General features: G+C 40.2%; 1 protein-coding gene across 2 annotated transcripts in view; it reads right to left on the bottom strand.

Moving 5' to 3' along the window:
- Positions 1-25,915, bottom strand: part of NELL2 (neural EGFL like 2) — a 152,150-nt gene that overhangs the window by 66,346 nt on the left and 59,889 nt on the right. For both annotated transcript variants that reach the window (XM_075080961.1, XM_075080962.1), the window contains 4 exons: positions 24,654-24,745; positions 21,797-21,899; positions 18,658-18,786; positions 1,779-1,904 (listed from right to left, as the gene is read on the bottom strand). In XM_075080961.1, the coding sequence (XP_074937062.1) occupies positions 1,779-1,904; positions 18,658-18,786; positions 21,797-21,899; positions 24,654-24,745 (450 nt within the window). The remainder of the gene's footprint in view (positions 1-1,778; positions 1,905-18,657; positions 18,787-21,796; positions 21,900-24,653; positions 24,746-25,915) is intronic.

Genomic DNA, 25,915 nt, shown 5'->3' with positions numbered 1-25,915 from the left:
TCCACCTGGCCTAGAGAGTCTTAAGACAGGAAATCTTACAAAACTATTTCATCCCTTTTTCTTCATTCTGCATTAATTTCTCCGAGCTTGGTCAAGGGAAAGGTGGAAAAGAAATCATTCATTTTGTCACCCATCAGGCTGATTTCACAGGAAACTATTATCTACAAACGTCGAGCCAAACTCAGTTTGGAATGTGAGATCCGTAATGGATTTCCAGCGACTTTTACACCAGTTTGACTCTCCAGAGCTCCTGAGCTACACTGACTTTCACAACAGTACATTTCAGAAAATACGAGGAATGCAATGTGCAGAGTACCGAGAAATACCTTCATTGTATTTATTGGCACCGAATGCCCCTGTGAAGTTGTTTGTGATGGTTTACCATTTGCAGAGTTCAACCAGAACAGCAAGTTAAGGGAAGCGAAGCGGAAAAAGTATCACAATGGTTTAGATAAAGTCAGTCCTAAAATAATCCCAACATTCACACTCAGTAGGTAGTGAAACAATTGCTTTACTCAGCTGAGAGTGTGGAAGCATGAGACAGTGACCAGAAACATACTGGTTGCTTCAGCAAGGACTTGCTGCAAGCAGCCTATAACTTGGTTCTTCGAGCACTGGGCTTACTGCAGTAAAATAGTGCTTGCCAGTGTATGTGAGAGGAAAGTCAAGTACAGGTGAGACAGTACACACAAAAATTCCATGTATGTGGTTTCAAATCCATGTGCCTGAGTCTGTGCATGTTTGGGCAAGCAAATTATGCCAGTTTATGAAGAAGCTGTTTCTGTACCAAGACATACCACTGATGCTCAAAAATGCCAAGAAATGAACTTTGCAGTGCTATCTCCACGTTCTGAATGCTCTCACCCATTTATAGCCAGCTTTACTGTCAGATAATATGAACTCCAAGAAAGTTTTACTGAACAAATATATCCTCCTATAGAAAGAGCTAACACATTCCCCTGTGCACACAAAATAGCAGTACTATTTTGTTCACATGCATTTTTCTTCACTGAGAGAATGTGCCACATCTTTGAATCATATTTGCTTTATCTCTCTAGTAGGAAAAAACACATTCCTCCCAGGAACACTTACAGTCAGCCTGGCTCTGATACAGAAGGCTGTTTTAAATGTTCAGTGTTCATTCCATAACCCTAAAATACCTTGCAATAAAAGACTAGAAGACAGAAAGTCAGTATGAAGCGAATACCTCCTCTAGAGCATTCACCGGCAGTAGAGCAAAGAGGGAAGATAGAGAGATAAGACCAACCATGTTGTCCAGTGGCTCAAGGCAGGCAGAGCTCCTGCCCTCTGAACTCAGGATTCAGCTGGGGAACCTCCCCGATGCAGGAGAATTCAAAATGAGGATACAGACACTTCAAATACGCATCAAATTTAACTCCATCAAAAGTTTGCAGAAGAGTCATTATACTCCAAGTGAAGTTGTACTGGTATGCCACATGGAATCTGAGCAACCCACAGTACTATTTTTGCTCTTATTTTTCCCTTCAGCCTCCTCCTGTCACCCTTCTATCAGCACCCAAAGTTGTGCAGCCCTATAAGACAATCCAGACTGTCTTACAATTTCAGGCAAACAATAAAACATACACATAACCTGTAAAATGCATTAGCTTTTCTGCACTCTACCGTTGTAATTATCCTGTTTAACATTTCATGTAGACATTTTGTGACTCTAACAAAGATTAACTTCTGAAGAATTGTATCAGTGTTCCAAAATACCATCATCCTGTTATTTTCTTTCAGAAATACGCAGGCCTTACCTGTACATGAATAATCATCAATGCGTATATATCCTGTTTTGCAGATGCACATAAAGGATCCTGGTGTATTTACGCACATGGTATTCTCACGGCAGTAGTGACGTCCTTCAGCACACTCATCGATATCTGTGAATAAGGCAAAGAGGAACACAAGTCAAATTCAGCAGCATTCGTTACAATCTCTCAAAATACCACTATTCACTTCCATCAGTAGTGGGTTAGACTAAAGAGTTACTTGAGCAGCAATGCCTTTTGGAAAGATTTCTGGCTTTCTCCTTTAAAACTGCTTGAAGTGTTCAAACAAGACAAGTAGCATTGGCTTACGTCTTCCCTTTTGAAGTGCCTATGATGTTATTCCTATGATTTAAATACAAGCAAAAGAAATAACTGGGGTCCCATACAGCAGACCAACTGCCTCAGCACTGCAATGTCATCCATCACTGTACCTGTATAGTCACTGCAGTCATCAGTATATAAAAACACTACTATATGCATACTATATGCCTTTAACCTAACAGGTATCGTTACTTGGGAAGGAACTGTAAGGAACATGGTAAGATCTGAAGACACCAAATTTATTATAAATTTCTCTTAGAATTATAAAGTAGCCAAACAGTAATTTTAATATATATAAACACATATATCTATATCCATACATATCTACATACATGTGTGTACAGATACATATACACACACCCTATCTGAAAGGAACCTGAAAGAATCTGATTTAAATAAAGACCTTCTCTGAGAGGAAAATTGCAACTTGATAAAATACATGTTGGGGTGGAATACCTGCTGCAGTATTAAGTCCTAGGGCAAACTCCAGATATAAATCACTGTAGGCATGGACTTTAAAACCTGATTGGTTTTGGTACTCTCTTGGGCTGCAAAATTAGATGTATTTATTGTAGCAGATTATACTACAGTGGTAAAACAGAAAAAGCACCACAAGTAACAAAAAAAAACCTTCTGTGCACTATTATTATGCTGCAAAGAAGAAAAGCTATATTAATTTGGAAGTGATTAGTAGCACGCTGTTCCTGTAATACTAATGATAAAGACAGCATTACTGAGATGCTCTGTACGTCCAGTTACATTGTCATGCAATGTGCACTGAACCTTGCTACAAAAGAATGTTAAAAATCAAAGGTGTGGCTTGATGGCTTGTTTTTTTTTCCTGCTCATCAGTTTTGATTTCCTCTCTGTTTTCAATTATGTTTACAGCTTTCAGAGTTGAAAATAAAATCTCTGGATGGAAAACAGTGTTGTGGTCCACAGTCTGATGACAGTTCAAAACGACAGACTGTATATATAAACTCAAATCAGGGTTGACTTCTTAATGCTGTGATGCTAAATGTCAACAGTGTTAACTCCTGTACTTTATTCCTCCTTAGGTCTATGCTTATCTCCCAATTCTTCCTCCTCTTCCCAGCATCTTTAAATCAATAGCTACTTACCAACTGCACTCATTGCTTGCATTTTTTTCCCCATTTCAATTCCCAGAAGAAAATTTGCCTTCCAGTACAAAACAGTGCGACACACTGAATATTTCATTCAGTTTTGAAAAAAATCTTCTATTTTCTCCATTTTCTCTGCCCGGTGCAACTGTTCTGCTCTATTCTGCTGGAGAAGCTGGGGGCAGTTGGCTACAAACCATGAAGGTGTTGACTGTGAATGCTCAGGGTGGTGAGCCCAGCCTACTTTGCACAGATTCAGTTCCCAAGAGTTTCACGGTCAATATACTTCAGCTGGTTTCCTTCCCTTCCTTTCCCTATAAGATGTGCAAGCACAGAAGAATCTTATCTCTATTAGGGTGTTGGTCTTGAAAAGCTCATTTTGTAATTTTCATGGGCACACATACATACAGAAAAAAGTGTGTATTTACAGTGAGCATACTAAGCCTGAAAACCCATTTTGTGAAAGTCACCTAAGAAAGAAAAAAAAAAAAAAAAGTGAAGCTATCACAAGACTACCACAGAGGCAACTGGTTTTCCATGGAAAGTAGAAAATGGCAGGATGTCCTGATGTAGAGATGTTCTGCAGAAACATAAATATGCAGTTCACAAAACCAGCCAGCAGTTACAGCATATGCCTCAGCTACTACCACAAACAATGCAACTTGTGTCTTTCATAGTTCCAGCTCACAACTCCGTATTAAATTAATGGTGTTGACTTGTATTTAAGTAACAACATCAGCCTTCAAGTAATTAGAGGCCTTATGCTCTTGGCATCAACTGACTGCCTAGGAGCTGGCTTTGGCACCCTTAGAAAATTCTACTTAAAGATCCAAAGCCTCAAAAATATTAAATAGAACTTTCTGAAAACTATATTAATGATAGCTTTGGCAGGTAAATAGCCACAGGAGACCCCAAACACTAATGGTTTCAATTTTGCAGTGAAAAACTTAAAGCCAGAGCTGCTTTGATTCAAACCTCCTAATTTAAGTGTTCTAAATAAAAGCTTTCATTTTGCCAACATACTACATACTGAGGTTTTGCAAAATGTTTTATTTATAATTGCCTTTATTTCAAAACCTTGGTTGTTCAATTGTTACAAAAAGAAAAAAAAAAAAAAAAAAAAGAAAACCACAAAAAAAACCCAAACCTCAACTGCTCAGGTTAACTTTGGGTTGAAGTGTTTCGTTTGAACAAATCTGATTTTTTTTTTTCAAACTCATTTGCAAAGATACCGTCCACACTTTTTTAAACACTCACTAAAAACAAAATTCTTTCCCACCTAGCTCACTAGAGAGCCTATACAGAATGCAAAGGAAATAAAGTCATTCCTATTGCTACTAACCCATTATTATGTTGCATTGGCACCTAAAGACCCTAATCAAGCGTCAAAACTCTATTGCTCTACACCATGCATGCACAGCTGATAAGAAGCTGCTTTTACAAACACTTTGCAACTTTAGCACTAAATTACGTCACCACTGGACACGAAGGATAATTAATACAAAAAGAATAAAGTAACAGTTGAATGACAACTAGTCACACAAAGACAGACCACACTAAAACCATGCGATTACATTCCCCCTATAGCTCTGCATAAGCAAGCTCTGTATACTTTATGTTAAGGTATTACAGATTAAGGAAGACTGAACTAGGGCAGGGAAAGAGCCCAACATCTGCTCTCTTTCAAAGCTACCAAAATAAAAGCCTTTTCATCCTGCTTGCTGGTTAAAACATTGGTGTAGCCTTTTATTCACCTTTAGACACAAATGCACTAAGCACAACAGAAAACCTGATGCATTTCAATATCTAAGAAAGCCTACAACATTTATCTTAATTTCCCCCTGCCAAAAAGCCTAGTTAGCATATTAATGCACATTAATGTCTTACTGTTTAGCCAGTAAGATGCTGAAGTCAGTCAGTTCAATAGGATGAATGCACCACTCCAATGGCTCTACACATTCAACAATAAAGACTTGTGTGCTTCAAGTCTGTGATGTGATACTGAGCCACCAGCTGTGACGTACTGACAATAATGTAGTCATGGAGATCATCAACCTGCTCTATTCCCAGTGGAACAGATAAAAGAGGCATCTCTGGGAAAATTGGTTAATGCAAAAGTGTTTGGAATCTGTACTTCAATGATTTATTTATACTTGCAAAAACCATCAAAACAAAAAAAACCACCCGCCTTTCTTTATGCCCCCACCTCCCCCAGCACTCAAACAAAATTTATGCAAAATATATTACCCAGGACAAGTTTCCCTGTATCTCTTCCTCCTGTACCCTAATGAGTTTGCATCCCCAGAGTGAAACTCCCAGTTATGTTCTACAATCCCATTAATAAGAAGAGAACTTGACCTGCAATCTATAAATCCTTGCTGACCAAAACCTCATGCTAACAAAGCCTTTCCTTAGGCCTCACTATCCATCATTGCCTTTATCCACCACAAAAGCCTGCCAGAACAAATGATTCTAGTACTAAGTCAGTAAATCTGGGTTGTAAAGAGGGGAGGTTATTTCCAGAACTGAGGATCCTTTATGGATAGTGTCCTGTCTCTAGCCATTCCTTTAAAACTCTATGGCATCTAGCATCAGTGATCTCCCTGATCACACTTACAGAGGCGTACGGTGGGCAGGGAGATGTTCTTGCAGGATTTTTGCATCAAATAATATTAAGTACCTAGGAAGAGAGCAAACAGGAGCATAAAAAGCTTTATTTATAAACATTTATTTCATAAGTGCGTCAAAAATCACCATGAACACAAGACCAAAGTACACTAAACCTACAATTTTGAAACAAAACAAAAACCCCAACATCTTTTTGTGTTAATGAAAGGTTCTGCCTTCGCAGCCCATAAATATGAAGCTACCCGTTTACACGTTGAAGAGGGTAATGCTTTTTCACCTTTCCCGCACAACTTCATCAGCAAACTTCCATCCTGACCTGAGGGCTCCACTGCCAAGAACAAGGGCATAATTTACCCACCATTCCTGCAAGTCGTGGGCCTCTCTGCTGAGAATCCCAAGGATGGATGTCAGTAACAATGGTCACCATAAAGGGCCTTCAGGCCCTTATTTTTATCAGCACTGACCTGACTCATACAGAAATAGACAAGCTGGGAAAGGTTGAGACTTTCTCATCTGGTCCCTGACCTAGAAAAAGGGCATCACAAGATCAGCAGATGTTACTCACCAGTCAAGGGTCTACGAAAGAGGAGAATGAAGAGTGACTGATCACAGCGACCAATACCATTGAGAAAGGTAAACGCAGATTTAAAGCCATCACAACCTGTCCAGCATGCTGGACAGGGTCACAAAGGAAAACAAGTTCTGTCCTTTTTCCTTCTCTTTGTCTTCCCTCCAACAGCAGCACTTCTCACCTTCTTCTACCTCTGACATCAAGCTTCTCTGCTGTTTTCCTCTCTCACCCCCTTTCTGCCTGAGTTCAGTCCTGTTTCCAGATATTGTTCACCTTGTCTCTTCTCCTGTCTTCAACCCATCCCCTCACCAGCTCCTCCTCCTTAAAAGAAAAAGGATAGACCGTAACTTTGTTAACTTTGAAGCAAGCTCTCACCAGCTACCCATCTGGGTGTTCTTTCTTTCACCACCAAACATGCACACTTATTCCTCAAATTTTTCCTTCCAACTGCTCGAGTGTTTAGTATATTAAAGCTTCCCCGTCCATTGCACCAGTAAACATGCTTTTAGTAGGGTCTGTCCCACTTCTCCCGAACATATATCTGAGCTCCTTTTCTCTCCCTGCTCTCTTAATTTTCAGCTACAACCTGGTTTCAGTATCTCGCATGCTTTAGTTTTCACAACACTGTGCTCCTGTGTGTCTCTTCTTGCATATACCTTTTCTCATCCACCAAGGGGACAAAACATCCCAGGGCTCTGGCACAGCCCTTGCTCCTTCTCCTCCCGCTACTCTTTCTAGGCTCTTCATCACCAGGCAAGCCAATGGTTTAACTACTACTGTTACGCCAGTCAGTCACAAACTGTTTTGCTTTGCTCTACCAAACCCAGTGCAGCAGTTTTTTCAACTGACATAATTCCATACAGGATGTTAACATCAACTTCAATCAAAATTGTGTATTTTCTCATAATCTCCCACGTTATTTATCCCAGCTGACTGCACCACCACATTTGTCAGCACTTTTACCCTCTGTAGATAATCTTGGAATTTTTCCTCTCCCTGTACGTGTAGCCCTGTGCCTTTGGTGTTACCAACAGGCAGTAAAAGGCCTAGATCCAACAATAAAATTACCAAGTGGTCATGCATATGTAGTCTACCTCTGAAATGGGGGGGGTGTTGTTGAGGTTTTTCATTATTTTTATTTTTGCCTACCTTTCCACAGTTGTGCATCTCTCCTCCCCCACAAGAGAAAAGAACTAAAACCTAAGGAATCACAATATAACCAACCTTGTGAACCAACTACAGGAACATATACCATGTATTGAGTTAAAACATACAAAACTAACCTCAAGCATGCACAAAGAGCTAGGATTAAAAAAACAAAAAATAACCTTCCACAATCCCCAGCGTGCTGCTCCCAGCAAAGAACCTGCGCCACTGACAACTTGCTGTAGCAATGCACAGGGAGGGTGCAAGGGACTGAAAGAGTTAATGTCTCAAACCTTGTTGTAAAGTGGGATGTAGGGAACTGCAGGAGGGAAACTGATGGACACAGAGCATGGGGAGCTCCTTGGAGGATGTGCAGTCCCAGGTTCTGCTGGGCCTCACTTAGCAACTCGCCGAGCTCACACAAAGTTTATTTGAGGAAGGGGGTTATGACTGCCTGAAAGACCCCTTGCAAACACGCCTCACAATGGCACCTGCACAAAGATCACAAAACTTCTGGAACAAGAACCATATAAGCTCACAGGAGGCATACCTGAAGGCGGGGCTTAGACTATAAAAGACACTACAACAAAGAGACTGGGGCGTGCCCACCACAGGAGGGTCGTCATGTCTGTCATCATCAGCGCTGGATCCAAGGGTGGTAATATCTCCCTATCTTTCCCTATCTCTCTCTCTCCCCCCCCCCCCCCCTTTTCCTCTTCTTCTTTTACAAATATTCTTAATAAGAACCCTCACCATCAATGCTTTTCCTTGTTTTCCGGTTCAAGTTGCCTTTTCAAGTTCAAGTTACTTCTGCATTGAAATAAAATGTTTAGTTGATCGTTTGGTATCATTTCATCTTAATTTAGTCCAAGGGGATCATTAGAATCTTGGTCGCTCTCCCTCCTCCTCGCAGGATGGGATGCGACAGAGGGTAAGAGGAAATGGGCAGCTACCTGCAACTACTGATTTTTATTGAATTATTAATTGACCTTAAGAGAAACTGGGTTGGTTGCATTGTAAGTGTTAGCACTGTTGCAATTGAACGAATAAGAGGTTGTTATATCTTAACTAGCCTACTAAAATATCAATTAGACTAAAAATAAATTCTAATTATTGGATTCTCACACAAGGTGTATTCTTTCCTCGCCCATAATTAAACTACATTGATAACACACACACCATACACATCTGGGTGCTTTTCCTTTCATGTTATTTTGAATCTCTGATCTTTGCTTAAGTTCATGATTTCTCTGTCCATCTCCTGCAGCCTGAGAGGGGGCTATTAGGACAAAAAATACTCTTAAAATAAAGGCAAAGTCACTCAAAGTCTACATTCCTTGACAGAAGCTCTATACAGCTTTGAAAGGACACAATACAACATTACAGCATTTCAGATGTATCATTTTTAACAGTACAAAGAGTTGTTTTTATTTCAACTTGCCCCAGTTTTTGGAAAAGAAGACAGACTGTTGAGATAAAACTGTCCTTGTTAAACATGCAGTAGGAGATATTGTTCAACAGCTACCCATGCAAGTGAGACTCTTGGAAGGAAATGAAATCTTCCTCTCATTCTCATGAAAGTATCACTGGACTCAACATACATTATGTAGTTTAAAAACATATATATAACAGAAAATTTTTGAAAACAAATATTGTCTGCCATCATGTAATGTTTTACTTGGCAAACTGCATCTTCTTACTATTTAATATCTTATAATTAATTCATGTGGTAGTGTATACATGATAAAACAAGTAATTATATATAGCTATCTGTCAGACATGAAAGCATCCCTGGGGGCCTTTCCTTAGGCACCAAATAACTAGTCTGATGTAGCTGCATACTGAGAATAAAAAGGATGTTGTAGATGATTAATTAGTGAATTCCAAATATCAGAACAACTTACTGAGACTCCAGTTCATGATCCATCCCCTTTCAGCACTGCACTCAGAAATAGGACTTTAAATTTGAATTGCAAAATAATCTTTTTTTTTAAAGTATGACAGCTTCTCATCATTTAGAACTGTGAATATCAAGAATTTAGAAATACTTGCCACTGTTAGTGTTTTTGCTTTCCCCTATTTCAAAAGGAGAATAAGGAACATTAATATTTTTGTACAGAAACTACAAATATATATCAGATTCTTCTCAGGAAGAGGCAGCACAGATTGTACTGCACATGTGTATTTTAAAACTCCTCATCAGAAGACAGATGCACACACAACAAGATAGTACCTGTAAGCTTTGGTAAGGCCCCTGTGGGTGGGTTAGACTGTATTTAGGAGTCTGAGGAGGCGATAGACTGGTGGAACCATGCTCTGCCCTTCCTGAGACGGAAGCAGGAACAGCCACCAGAAAATCCCAACATCAAGGGGATCCCGTATCCTCCCCCCACCAGGCTGAAGGCAGTAGTTTAAAGGAGTGCATAGAAGCAAGTCCACACTCAGGGCAGCAGATGAACCCCCTCCTTGCCCACCTTGTCTTCCCAGGTGCCTCTGTACAACAGTTATGGGGCTCTGGAAGTGGAAGGCCAGGCAATAGAAGATGTGGGTGACGGTCCATCTACACCATAGGTGTTGCCATGGTCAGAAAGGCCTAGCTCCCATATCATGACCACCTCCATGAGGAAGAAAAGATGGGTTATATTTGTAGATGACTCCCTCTGAGGGGAGCAGAGGGTCCAATATGCCAGGCAGACCCTCCTCTTAGGGAAGTCTGCTGCCTCCCTGGGGTATGGGTTAAGGATATCACTAGGAAACTTGCTAGCCTGGTATGGCCTTTGGGCTATCAGCCATTACTGTTCTTCGATGTGGGTGACAGCAACACATAGTCCAAGGGTGATCAAAAGAGGCTTCGGGGCCTTGGTATGGTTGGTAAGGAAATCTCAAGCACAGGTTATTTCTTCCTCTCTCCTTCCAGTTGCAGGCAGCAACATTGGAAGAAACAAGCAGACCCAGTCCATTAATACATGGCTCCGTGGCTGGTGTCACCACCACAGTTTTGGGTTTTTCAATAATCGAATGCACAGCACCAGGCATGCTGGCATTGGATGGAATTCACCTTTCTCAAAGGGGAAAGAAGGTCTTTGCTCACAAGCTAGCAGGGCTCATTTACAGAGCTTTAAACTAGGCTTGAAGGGAGAGGGGGAATAATATCAGGCTTGCCCATGACAAGCTGTGGGATGACACACCAAGGTTAGAAGGACGGGGTGCTAGCAAGGGCCCCCAACCTGTTGCTCTGAGACGTGCTGGGTACACTGCAGCACACTTGAAGTCTTACGGAGATGAGCCACGGGTTCCTGGGGTAATAGAAGCCAAGAGAAAAACACCAGTGAAATACCTCAAAGTAATTAAGGGGTGTTTTTCTAAGGAGACAGCCGACAGCCCAGCTGAAGTGCCTCTACACCAATGCACGCAGCATGGGCAACAAATAGGAGAAGCTGGAAGCCACTGTGCTGCTAGAAAGCTATGACCTGGTTGCCATTACTGAAACTTGGTGGGACAAATCCCATGACTGGAGTGCAGCTATCAACTGCTACATGCTAGGCATGGAAGGGATAGGCACGGAAGGAGAGGTAGAGGGGCTGCCCTCTACATCAAGAAATGGATAGACTGTGAAGTGCTGCCTCTGAAGAATAGCCATAAGCAGGTGAAAGGTTATGGGTAAGAACTGGAGACCTAGGCAACAAAGGGAACCTTGTGGTTGGTGTCTACTACAGGCTGCCTGATCAAGGGGAGGCTATTGATTAAGTCTTCTGACTCCAGCTGCAGGAAGCATCAAACTCACAGGCTCTCGTCCTGCTGGGGGACTTCAACCACCCCAACGTCTGCTGGAAAAGTAGCACAGTGAGCTGTGGGAAATCCAGGAGATTCCTGGAATGCATTGAGGATAACTTCTTAAGCCAGGTAATAGACAGTCCTACCAGAGGGAGTGCGATACTGGACCTGTTGGTCGCCAACACAATTGAGCTAATTGGCAACATCAAGATTGGAGGCAGCCAGGCCTGCAGTGATCATGCACTGCTGCAGTTCACAGTCCTGAGGGATATGGGTGAGGCACAGACTAGAGTCAGGACCCTGAATTTTAGGAAAGTAAAATTCCAGCTTTTAGTAGGGCCTGTTGCGACAGGACAAGGGGTAATGGCTTTAAACTAAAAGAGGATAGATTCAGACTAGATATAAGGAAGAATTTTTTTACGATAAGAGTGGTGAAACACTAGAACAGGTTGCCCAGAGAGGTGGCAGATTCCCCGTCCCTAGAAACATTCAAGGTCAGGTTGGACGGGGCTCTGAGCAACCTGATATAGTTGAAGATGTCCCTGCTCACTGCAGGGGGGTTGGACTAGGTGGCCTTTAAAGGTCCCTTCCAACCCAAACCATTCTACGATTCTGTTATTTTATTCAGTGTTTGGGTAGGGTCTAAAGCATGCAGCACACTCCTGCAAGCTATCCAGTAGATTACTACCTGTTCTACAGAAAAAAGTGGCAACATCACAGCTCAGCTGTCTCTCAAATGATGCCACACTAGTTAGAGTACCATAACAGATAAAATCACTGTGGCTGCTATTGCTCTGCACCCTTTATAAAAGAAGAGTTATATTTTAAGTTCAGTTTGGTTTAATGCCAGGCATTTCTGTGTCTTTGTTACAGATCTTGGGGATCCAGCCTCTATGTATCATTAGGATGTGTCACACTTTTAGATTGACGTTTTTAAAAGTTATGTAAGAAGACCAACCAGCTGGCTGTGGGTACTTGTCAGCACAGTGCCAGCATCTAATTCTTTTAGTAGTCACCTCCCAGCTACTAGTGAAAACTGTAGAGAAAGGAAAACAAGAACAAAATGAAGGCTTTATTTTTTTTTCTCTTTTGCTTTGAGGATGCAGATTTAAGCAACTTGTATGAAAACTTACACCTTGATTTCTCATTTAAAAACAAAATGCAACAAACGCTTTTTTTGCTGGTGGAAAAGGGCAGCTCTCAGTACAATAAAGCATCTCCTTCCAGACGCTGTTAATACATAAGGCTTTACTTTAAAAGGGTTTCCGAGAGGGTCCCTTTATATGATTAGTTTCAGCTTTTTTTTTAATCTTAATAACATCACTGTCAGTCCTGGCTATGGGTGGATGATAGAATCAGTCTGAACATCCTCCCTGTAGAAGTAATTAAAATCAAATAACACTGAATCACACCCTGTGTGCAATTTGTACATGTACAAACCATTCCACTGCTACAGGCAGTGGGACTACCTGTACCCCAGTAGGCATCACGCTTTATGAACTGGTGTTAGGGATACTACTTGTACACTTTAGGTTAGGAATTTGCTTTATTATCTTCCTGAGTAAGAGCCATGGCAGACGAGAAGAATTTGTCCCACTCTGACATACTGACACATTAGAACTGGCCTGGTAATTCTTCATATTTAGATTTCTCAGTAACATAATGATGGAAATAAGATGACACTTACTGCCTTTGCTGAGAAAAAATATTAATAATTTATAATATGTTAATACTGTTTAAGATTAATGTTTCATTTTGATATTAATAATGTTTAATTACTTTTTAATAGAGATTTGGAAATAACATGCTGCCCTCCTCAAGTGAAAGTTTTTCTTTCTGCTTGATTAGTTTTCCAATGCAACCCAAAATGACAAGGTAATGACTCAAACACTGCCAGTTGATGGAGAAAGAAATCTTTCTTGGCTATATGTGATACTATTGCCACATGTCACTTAAAAAAAAAAATTTGTATGAAGTGAAAAGCTTGGGTAACCTTCCCAGTTCCACAAAACTGATAGTGCTGCAGAGCTCCTAAGTAACACTCTCACACAAAGAAGACAGTACATACAGTGCAAAGCTAGCAAATAGGCCAATATTGATTATGAAAGACCCACAGGATTTAACAGAATACATTTTAATACGCTGGGGTTTATCTCCATTACAGATGTCTCTATCTTACTTATGCTTTTCTCAATATTACACCTGGCAAAATAAAAAATGTGTTGTTGATTACTGCACTTGGCAAATATGATGCAACATGCATCCTACTGCCATTTGATTATTACTTTTTATGTTTTGTAAGATTTCTTCTCTTCAATGCAATCTGTAGAAATCGGGCTCATCCTGAAAATGTACTTTATTTTTGTAATCCAGTAGTTAAAAACAACAAGACTAACAATAAGATTAACAACAGATTGTACTAATTAGGTAAGTGAAGAAGTGTAATATTTTTGTTGTTGGGGAAGAGGATTGAATAATGCATTAGTATTTTTACCCAAACACAGATAAATAAGTAAATCTTTCCAAGCAGAATGAAAACATACAACTCTGAGCTAAGGGAAACCTGATGAGGTCCAACCAAGTGATACTTCCAACGTGCTTCAGACATGTATCTACTCTGGAAAGCAACAAATCATCCCCTAAGACTGCTTACTTCCCTCCAACTCATGATGATTCAAAGCCAGCTTACTCAAAAGCAGATTTCTAAACTGAAGACCTTCTCCCCTCAAGGGACAATCATCACTGAAGCTGATGCAATTCTCAAATGTAAAGTCACTCAGTCTTTGGTCTCAGTCCAGCTACTGCACGTGAAACTGGGACAAACATGGCAACAGCAGAGAAACTAGGAGAGTTACTGAGGAAAAGGATAAACTAAAATAAAAATGGAAAACAGTTTCACAAAAAATTGTTTATTACTACTAAATGATCCCAAATGGTTCAGATAAGTCAGCTACATTGTGTACTGTGCAACTTAGTACAAATAAATTCCCAAATATCAGAACATTATGGTCCACAATCCCATAAGGTGAATTTGTGGTGCGTGGAAGGTTGACCCCGGTCAGTAATTCAGCACCCACCAGCCACTCACTTGCTCCCCCCTCCAGTGAGATGGGGGAAGAGAATCAAAAGAGCGAAAGTAAGAAAAAACTAATGGGTTAAGATAAAGACCATTTAATAAGTGAAGGGGAAAAGGGGGGGGAGGGGGGAAGTCATTCAAAGGCAATCACTCTCCAGTTCCCACCAGCAGAGTGATGCCCAGCCATCCTCTGAGAAACAGCCACCTTAAAAGTGTGCCCCCATTTTTACTGCTAAGCACAATGTCATATGGTCTGGGATATCCCTCTCGTCAGCTGGGCTCAGCTGTGCCGGCTGTGTCCCCTCTCAACTTCTTGTCCACCCCCAGCCTACTGGCTGCGGGGGAAGTGAGAAACAGAGATGGCCTTGACACTGTGCAAGTACTGTTCAGCCATAGCTAAAACATCCCTGTGTTACCAACACTGTTCTAGTCACAACTCTAAAACACAGCACCATACAGGCTGCTACGAAGAAAACTAACTCCACCCTGGCCAACATCAATACATGATGTAAAACAGCCTCTGCATCAGGGAAAATCCTCCTGATAAAGAAGCAAATAACCTGTTTTTCTCAGATCATGTTCAGTCCTGGTACTTACAAAAGATTACTGCATTCTCCTATCTTCTTTCTTGAGCCTAGACTCCTCTCTATTTAACCAGCAATCCTTGGCATCACTTCTGAAGTGAAATCAGATTTTGCACAGAGATAGCTGAGCACTATTATTAAATCAGAAAATCTGACTTTAAGCAGTCCTTCCAAGTGCAGGCCCCGAAGGGTACAAGTAACACCTCCTCTGAAAACACGACTTTTGAGGACCACCAAAAGTGCATGTCACGGTGCACGAAAACAGCTTACATTCAGGGATCTGAAAACACTTAAAGCTGCCACCAGCAGACCCATCTTATTTGAAATATGGGTGTATTTCACCCCTCTAGATGCATCAGAATATCTTGATAGCCAAGAGCCACAAACTTCATCCTCAAATATTTTTTCAGCATTACTCCACCACCACAAATGGAGTGGGCATTGAAAACTATTTTAACTGTATCCTGGGGGGCAATCATCAGTTTGGGAGTGTTGCAGGTGTTGCTTTGGGAAAAACTAATTACACTTCATCAGAACATCTGTTTTTATAAAACATTGACATTAGGTTGGCTATACACCAAGGATGCTATATTCAAAAGCACCTACACCTGGGCAGCACAGCATAATCCATACCCAACCTGCCCCCAAGGTACCTCAAACTGCATAATAACCTGAGGCAGAAAACAGAATTCAGAGTACTTGGAATAAGGCTTACAGCACATAAATGAAGAAATCCCAACTCTTTAAGTATTGCTTTAAACAGTCCTCCAAGGGAAAACTAAGTGTGGCATAAATATTAACAAATATTATTATTATAAAACAGAAAGGTATCTACCATAACAGTACCTAGAGACATCACACAGCTTTGGAAAAGCACCAGTTCTTTCTAGGACAGAAGCCAAACGCTTTCCATCATTCAGATGAAGTTTATGCAGCTTTTCTAGACCCACACTGAAGCCAGCTTTGAATATTTTTATTTTGCTTCTTCTATGTTAAGGAGAAGTTCTGCCAATGGGGCATCATTACTTCTGTTTATTCTTTGAATTTTGACAGTGCTGAGGCACAAATCAGGATTGTATTTAGTGACCTTTGTCTCTAGCACAGAATCAATGATATCCAATTTTGCAGTACATCTGAAGTTTGTGAAGTGCGAACATAGAAACAGCTATCGTACCCATGGGCTCCAGCCATTACAAAAAGCCTTCTCTGAAAGGCTTTGTGTTAACTCAACATTTCTACACTCGGCATCGCTCATAATTAAAGCCACAATAATGGCACAGTGAGGAAAGGGTATGTGCTGAGAAAGGGAGGTTGGGACCATTTCTGCCTTTCAAGATGAGGGACAGGACTCCGAAAAGACTTGGTGTTACACTATTGCTATTGTGCCCTTTGCTATTACATTGTTTAATATTACAGTAAGAGTCTCTTTCCAGAAATAAAAAACCTCAGTGCTCAAAGAGACCTTTGGGCTGGAAAAAGGGATACAATACTAAAAACACAACTCTGAAGAAACATGGGTATTTCAGTCCCCTGCCCCTCCTCTTCCACAAAAACAATCCTAAAGTTTCAATCTGTAACCTCATCTCCCCCCCTTCCAGCATATGACTCAGTCAGGGATGGCCAGACAAGGCCAGTTTTGGACTCGTGTACCAAGCGTGCACAGTTCAAGTGTGGTGCCTACACCGCAGCTATGGTACATAACTAGCAGCAAAGCTAGGCTGTTCTGCCTGCTGAGTTAGCTTCGCCCTTGGCTGGGAGAACCTCATCTGGCAGGGACCCAATCTCATGAGCTTTGCTCACGTGGGCACATCTACCTAATGGGATGTATTCCCGCTATCTTCAATGTGAGCAAGTGTTCCTGGATCAGGCCCTAAATCATAAACATTTTAAAGAGGTAATTTAATGCACCCAAACATAGTGAGACAATTATTATTTTTAGGCAAATAACGTGTCCCAACCTTTTATTCACTTATGCAAGTTTTCTGAAAGCACTTAAGCAGATTGATAATTACCACCCAGGAACAATGTCATTTGCCTATACAAAAGCAATCGGGCCAAGAAATCTTCTCAAAAAATCATCAGATTGAATTTAGGTACTTCACAAACTGGTAAATCCACTTACACTATGAATGCATCAGTCTCACATATGATAATCTACTGTGTCTTTGTCTAAACATTTCACCACCAATGCTGATCAAAAAGCTTCTGTTGCTTTTGCTTATGACATGGGTGGCAAGTTTCACGTGTAGCAACAGACTCTTAATTTGAGTGATGTGGAGATTGCTAAAACAGCATAACCTGTTTTTCTGCTTTCGTTCAGCAGACTAACAATAGAACCTCAGAAAAAAACCTTCTTAGAGCACCTGATTTCACTATAACTCCATTGCTCCAGTGACCCCTTGGAAAAGTAAGTGGCTGATGACTTCCCAGAAATGCAGATCTGCAGCCTAAACCTCGGTGTAGTCTCCAGAGACTATGGGATAAAAACTAGCTGCTGCTGCAACGCAGAACAAGCTATACAGCAGGTCCTGATGTCAGATGCCTGCTGGGACATGATGAGGGGCAAGGGATTCATTTCTGCATGATTTTTAGTTCTACTTGTCAAAGCAGGCTTCCATCAGAAGGCTTACCATAAACATTAAGCAGAGAGGTATGCGAAGCTGAATTAATTACATGCACCTTTCCTGAAAACAGTCATGAATTCTCAAATCTAAATATACAGATGAGCATTCCTACTGATGTTAATGCAGCTACTAACTCAAGTAAGCTGCAAGCATTAACTTTTGCAGAGTTCAGCCAAAGGAACAGTCTTAAAAGGCCTTGATTCATCCCATTTAATTCTGCATCGCCAGAGACCAATCCAGGTATTAGGCGGGACTGCAGAGCACCTTAGACTCTACTCAACAGATGCTTAACTTTCAGTTTAGCAGGCTAAATCTAAACCAAACTGCTTATTAGTCAAAGGCCACCCAACACTTAAGCTTTATGGTAAGAATGGCCTTATAGTATGCTAGTATTATGTGTTTGCAGAATTGGGGTTTTCATGAGGAAGAGCAACAGCACACAAGCTAAGAAATTGTGTAGAGGACTTTGCTCTCGCTGCTGGAGTGGGGATGGGGTTTTTTTTCCACAGGATTATGCTAGACTGTAAAGACACAAATTATAGAGGCTTCTCTTCTGATTAAGTAGCTTATTGCTCCCTGATACCAAACGAGCAGCTCAAATAATAAATCATTACACAGTATGATTAATAGTACTATCTTATCTATAGTATTTACTTCCTGGGGAGAGAGAATGGGAACAGGCAGCAGTGAAAAGAGAAACTACATGTTATACTAATATGCTACTCAAATGGTTGACTTTTAGGTTGCCTGAATATCTAAATTACCATGAAAAAAAGGAAAACTTTCCTATGGAATCATGTTTCTAGTTCAAGACCTTAGCCATACTAACTTGCAACTTCAACACTGATCAGAAATTTTTTTTTAAAGAACTTAATTGGAGAGATAATTATTTTGGTTGATTAATATGTTACATATCTAATTCATTGCATTTAATAGGCCTATCCCTTTGACAACTCATGAATCAATACGTTCACACAGTAATTTATACAGCAGAGCTACGCATCTTTACAAGGTATTACCTTCACAGTAGGCATTGTCCTCCCGAAGGGCTCGGAAGCCGTCTCGGCAGCTGCAGACAGCTCTGTCGTCTAGGTTTCGGCAGACAGAATGCTCCATACAGTTATGCCCTTCAGTGCAAAAGTCATGGCCTGTACAGAAACAAATACAACTGAGGGTTAAAAAGAATCCAGGGATTATAAAACATCCCTGTCAAAGAGAGTCCTATCCTTTTTTCAGTTAGGTCAAAGAATACCTTTCTATTGTCCATGAGATATAGAAAAATAAATTGTACCAAGCATGAAACAGATGAAAGGAGTAGTAAAGGCCACAAGAACAGACTGTCTCTAGGTCTTCGATTCAATTTCAGGTTATGACATTGGTCTAAGGCAGCTGGATAGGACGCTTGCTTAAATCCCCTTACTGTCTCCTTGTCATTGTTAAATATTTTTACAAGACACTTCTTAATTATATATTTGTCTTCATTTTCTTTTTTTTTTGTTTGGACATTTATGAAAGAGCTCAATAGCTTAGACACTCAGTGGCTCATTTAATAGTGGTATCACCTTTTTTCCTAGCACTTTTTGTTCCCAGGTGTATTTATATAATCCTTCCACATTTAACCGAAAGTCTTTGATTAACATTGACTTGTTTTGCTTTTCTCTTCCCCTTATCTCTTCCTCTCAAGCTCCACTGACTGAATACTCTTCCCTGATTGCATCATCCTTTCCATTTCAGAGAAATTTATTTTTAAAATCTCACATTTTAGTCATCCCTATTTCCTATTTTCCTATTTTTCCCCTTCCATTTTTCCTGACTGTGACTGTTTTCCATTGCACCTTAATTACAAATTTTTAAGGTTCTGAAGTTCTTTTCCAGGCTGGAAAATTTAGATTGAACCTTTCCCCACAAGTATTTTTTTAAAAATTCCTTCTGTTTGCTTTCATGAAATCCAAGGCTGCTATGTTGCTGAACGACATTAAATCATCCTTCAGTATGCTGAACTCAAGCTGGTATAGTAACTGACTTGAAGCTTCCACAGTTTCCACATCTGTCTATAAAGGTGTGGAGCTTGTCTCCTTCATCGCTTTCTTAATAATTTCATTTGTTTAAAGTTTCCTTCTTTAACTGAAGCTTTAGAACTGATCAAGCGGCAGCAGTTCACTGTTGTTTTCCAGTGACTATTTTCCTTTCTCAAAATCTCCCAGAGGAGAACTGGGTTATGTGGGCCAGGCTCAGGTGACCAGGACTGGCATAACAGCAACAGCTCCAGAATGCAAGCTGGAATCAGGCTGCAACACAGGCCTCTTTTACAAAATAACAAACAAGTATTGGTTGGCAGTAAAGATTATTATTTTTATCAGTCCACCTGGCCTCTGCTTCATCATTTGCTATGAAAGAGCTTTTACCCCTAACTTCACAGAAGCGAAGTTACATGAGCACTTTAAGCATGACAGTGGCAGAGTCTGTTTGAAGTTCAGGTCAGAGAGTTGTTTTGCACCTGGGCAGCTCATGAACAGTGTGAAGCAACACAAACCAAGTAAACAAGACAAGAGAAACAAAAAAGCCCGTATGTTTTAGTACCAAGGCCCAGTAACAGGGTCAAGATGCAAACATCACAGTCCTACTGTGATATGAAGGGCAGACGTCTTTCTCTCCTTCCTGCTGTGGATTGTCTCCCTGTAACCTTAGACGTACGTTTAGGTAGTGTTACATACATATTATAATTGACCATAGCTACCACAGTGCTGTTATCTAACATAGGACATTAAGAAGCAAAAAGCTCTACACTTTTACTAGCACTAGAGGGTCTTCAATACTCATTGATGACAGCAGAATTGTGTGTGTCAAGAGCAACCTCTGGCCATGGCGACATCCACTCTTTGCCTTTTTGTTGTCTTCCTCACTGAAGCCTGAGTTAATGACAAAGCAATAGTCTCATATTCTGATTTCCTGGCCTGGATTGGCTGTATCAGACTTTGGCATTAAATAACTAAGTATGTACATGTTATCCAGAAAGGGTGATGGCTTTTATGCTGATTTTTTATTTTTCTTAGTAGTCTTAACACTTACCTATCAGCTGTATTAATAAACAAAACACATGCTGCTGAATAATAGAATACAGCAGCTTCTTATTTAAAGGATAAGCTCCATAGCTCATGAGGGGCCAAGCTAGCATGATTCAGGTAGGATTTAATATGTTCAGAAAGCACTAATCTGACATATAGAAACACAGAATTCTCTTCTCTAAGCCACTGAGGATTTTATAGAAAATTATAATTAAAAAATCCTTTTTGACTGTGATAGACTTCAAGACCTATCAACTTTTCTTAACTTCTTTTTTCTACTTTTTTATCTCCCTGCTTGATGTCATTAATCATACGCTTCATGTTTGTGCCGGGTAGCACAGAAACAAGTATAGCTGCACTGTTCTTTTCACTGAAGTATACTTAAAATCAGCCCAAGAGTCTAACATCTTCTTTCATGCCAGGTAACAATTTATCATTATTTAGCTATAGAAGAAACAGACGTAGCCACTTGAAGACGCAATTGCTCATAGCTTTGAAGATACCGGTATTAGTCCAGATCAAAAGAATGGTCTCAAGACACAGAGCATTTCTTGCACCTGTCCTCTTTGGTAAGGATCAGTCTGGATGTAATACACAAAGGTATGTAGCATACAAAAATATTCCCAAATCTTCTGCTTCTAGATGCAGGCTACAACCCCAAACAGTTAAACAAGTTACTCCAGTCTTTGAACAACTGCAGAGCATGAACAGTTCTCTCAAAGAGACCTCTCAAAGCATCACAGAAAGATGTTGGGGAACACGGACATTCCTCCAGCCTCATTTTGTTTGGACACAGGAGTGGAAGAAGGGTAGAAAACCACTAATTATGTATATGATTTCTTTGACTTTTCACCCACTTTTGGCTAGAATGAAAAAATCAAGTGCCAGTAAATGTTTCACAGAATTTACACTTAGATGTTTTACAAACAATTTTCAGATGTCACGATGAAGATGTTATCTATTCAGCTTCCCAAGATGTATAGTAATTATCATGCGTAGGAGTGTCCTATTCAAAATTATAAGAAAAATGTCAATATAACCTATAAGAATGGAAAATTACACTGAGCTTATATGCATCCAGCTATTACCTTACCTTTACAGATTTTGCAGCAACTGTGAGATAAGGGGATCTGCTGAGATTCTGGGCAGTTCAAAGGTGTACAACTGTCTTTTGGAGCATGCTGCATTTTGTGATCCTGTTAAATTGAGGTAATTGATTAATATTGTGAGAAAAAAAAATTATAACTTTAGTGGGGTTTTAGCATTATAATGTACGAACAAAAAACTGCCTATACCAAACTCCAGGTGCCTTCAAAAAATATTTGAAAGGACAATGTAGCACAATAAATCATCAAGAACTCCCCTATACTCAAATCTTCTCAAGCAAGCAAAAGTGTGGCAACAGCTCTCATTCTTCTCTTGTCTTAGCTGTCAAGCAACTTGCATCAGAAGTTTCTCTTAAGATTACGCCTGAAAGAGTAACAATTATTTCTCAGAAACTGAGGCAGCAGATTCCAGACTCAAGAGTCTTCATATTGAACACTCTTGAGCAGCTTGTTATTTATATAGCAAGAAAAATCAAACATGAACATCTCTGATCTCAACACTGTGGTGGTAACACTGAAGGAAACCAGCACTGATTCCCTATTAGGAAAGAGACGGTTTCTCAGCTAAGTTTGGATCAGGCATCTGGAAACGTCCAACGCCAAGATGGTACCTGAATATCTTCAGGCAGTTAGTGCGGGTCACACGCAATCTTTGTGGTATGACCATACAAAATGCTTGCCTTAGCAATCCGGCTACTGCAGTTGTACCACCTCTAGGCTCCCTCAGGCCCTAATTACTGTGTCTTGCAGTGTTCTAGTCATGACATGGTAAAGACAGAAAACAAGGCATACAACAACGTATTCCTCAGAGGCATCTGCCTTAAAATCAGCAATCTGGTTAAACTATGAGCTCACTGAACTCAGAACCCTGCATTTCTGCATAGAAGAAAAGTGCCTAAAATCATGAATATGCCATTGCATGTATTATTATTATGCATCTAGTGTTTAATTTTAAATCCTCTTGAAGCATGAAATATAAAGATGAAACATGAACACAATATCAAGATTACTGCTTAAACTTTACCTTAAACAGTCTTCACAGAGAAACCAACCCTCACCTGATAATACAGTAAAGCAAACTAGCCACAGATATGTTGTATGCCAGGACAAGCAAAATCCAGCAATCCCACAAAATAAAGAAAAAACAACCCTTTGGCAGAAATAATATCAGAGTAGTCTGGATCACATTTAATTCTTTTACAAATTCTAATTTGGAAGATAATTTTTCATTCACTTGTTTTATAATATCAAACAGAGAAGTGCATGCCTATAGCAGGCACAACTGCAGTGCCAAACAAAACAAAAAATTGTGTTTATAATTACATGCAGACAAAAAGAAGACATTCGCTACATTGCCCTGATAACTTCACTATAAGCCTTCAAGCATGTAATCAGTACTTCTGCCATTCCTATTAAGTCCCTCTTGAGCTGGAGTCATTAATTATATCATTTTAGGAGAACCCTGGTAGTAATAAAACAGTACCCACCCATGACTTCCTAACTGATCAACACAGTTTACAGTATGTGGATTTTCTGCTCTGAATTATCATTCACAAGGTTGTTGAGCAGAAACTGTACCTACTTCGGTCCTTAAAAAAGCAGCATGTGAATCAGCCAAAGTTGCTGCTTAATATTTCTACCAGGAGAGTCAGGCAGCCCACCAGCAAACAAGTATAATCAACAAAATACAGACTAGCACAGTCAACAGAGGCATTTTGTTCATACAGTATCGCACTTGCCAGCTGCAAGAAACATGAGGCAACATCACGTAACTTTTGATAGTTATTAATTATATCCATTGACTAATCACAGAATTAATGTCCCAGGTGTCATGTTGAAAATATGAGCTTTCGGACCTGAAAAGCATACGACTGAATCCAAAATTATTTCTGGCCAGCTTCTCCTTTCCTTTCTCAAAAGGGTTTCAAAGCACCTACTCCAGGAACTAAGCTCAGAAAGATTAAATCAACCTCAGTGAGACAACACTCCCCAGTTCTACTTTGTAAAACACAATTTTTTCACAACTGTATGAAAATGTTTTGAGATTTCCCAAAACTGGTCTGATGGATAGCTGCAGCGTGGCCAGAGGAGTTGCTCCCCATTCTTTCTCTGCCCTAGAAATGCGCACTCAGGTTTTCAACTCCATGCCACAGCATGCAGCGCTCTAACCGGAGGGAATTCTTTCCCATCTGTCCCCTGGAGTGGCAACATGGGACCCACTGTAACAGTTTGTGTAATTCTCAACCCACAGCTGTACCTGGGGTATATTTTGCCCTTAAAATACCTTTGTGCCCTGAAGAGCAACTCTGTTCATGCAGCAGGACAAGACTGACTCAGCGACAGGTATGTTCTGTTTATAAATAAAACGACCCTACCCCATTTCCATCACTAGAAATACCAGACGTCTGGTGTGCCAGCTCTTCTTCTTTTTCATCTAGCTTTTCCTCTAAGAATTATCCTGAATTCCAAATTATGTCCCCATCATGTTCACGTATCTCTCGTACCTGAGCACATAACTTCAAACAATAACACTGCACACATGCCAATGGAAACACATGGTAGTCTGCTGGGTTTTTATTAGTGATGATGGAGACACCCAAGAAGGAAAGAATGCAGCTTGATTGTCAAGCTGCGTAATCAAAGCTTCCAGCTATGCAAAGTAAATTTATTTCCAAAATTTGATCTGAAACTCAGTAAGACAAAATAAACACAGAACCCCGTAAGTGTCTTCTCTGTTGCCACTTCCTAAGGTAGACCTGTCTCTATTTTCAACAGCTTCTTTCAGTGGGACTTTGATATTTCAAACATGCAAGAATTTTTTTTCCCCATCAACAGTGTTCTTACCTTGCACTCAAACAGAACACAGTCCCCTGAGCTTGAATACACAGTTTCCCTTTGTCCTTCAAAGTAGGTTCTGCCTTCAAATACGCACACCGCTTCAGGAGAAAATAAATAAAAAAAAAATTCACAATGATTTTGTAAAAAAGTGTTAGTACTTTGCTTATAGAACTCATATATTTTCTTAAAGATAACTGCATTTCAAAATTGAAAGATTGAATCAGCTGCAAGAAATATTCTAAACCCACCTGTAGGAGTCTGGATACCACAAGAAAAAAATATCAGAGGAGAAAAAAAAAAAAAACCACTAAAGAACCAGAAAAGCACACAAAAGTTGAAGGTGAAGGATGTTGAAGCAATAAGGACTACTGATGGTTACCAAGAGGGCAGAAGAGACATGTCTTAGGTCATGGCAAGGAAGCTATGACCGCCTGCAACACAGCTCAGGAGCGAAAAGGAAAAGGGAGCTGTGAGAGCGGTGCAAGTGGCATTAATAGACAGTCAGTTTCTTGAAGAGGAATGCTGTATGATGGAGGGTGATCGCTGAAGCCACATATTTATTTGTTATCATAGCCCTTTGACGTTTCATCACTCCACAACGGTATTTATGTATTTGTATCTTGATTATCCAGTTATTTACCATTACTGCTGCAGTATATTAGAGTATATGAATTTTATTGTACAGGAACTAACCTTCAGTGACTGTCTTTTTTTTTTTCTCCCCCAACAGAAGTAGGATCAAGTCTCTGATGATCAAATGACAGAATGACCCCCCCAGGCTCAGTGTTTGTTATACCACAACCTGGGCCAGTGCCACTCCTGCACCCTGGCAGTACTGGGTTCCACAGCAGCATGCTGACACAGCTCATACTGGATTGCTCACTAAAGTTCTTATTCAGTATTTAAGGGTTACATAAAATATCTTCACAGCAAACTGTCTTCCTTTTTTTTTTAAATGGGTCCATTACTGCAATTACATTATGCAAAGTATAAGGGCTAAGTAATGTAACTGCTAGGTATAAAAAATAGGATGTCTGTCTCAGTTGCTTAGGACACAGTCAAGGCTCATCAAGTAAGTGTAATCATGAAATAACAGGAGTAGTTACCACTTTCAAGTCCTAGATTACATGTTAGAGGCCTAATTGGCTAATCATTCGTTTGGAGCTATAAATCAATTATACTACTATTCAGTCACAAAGAGATTTATCTATTCTGTTTAAACAGACTACGTTTGTAGACAATTTTAAAATATCTAAAAGCACAAGAAT

This window comes from Phalacrocorax aristotelis, chromosome 1 (assembly GCF_949628215.1).
Source record: "Phalacrocorax aristotelis chromosome 1, bGulAri2.1, whole genome shotgun sequence".
Taxonomy (NCBI): domain Eukaryota; kingdom Metazoa; phylum Chordata; class Aves; order Suliformes; family Phalacrocoracidae; genus Phalacrocorax; species Phalacrocorax aristotelis.
This window is presented reverse-complemented; position numbering and strand designations above follow the sequence as displayed.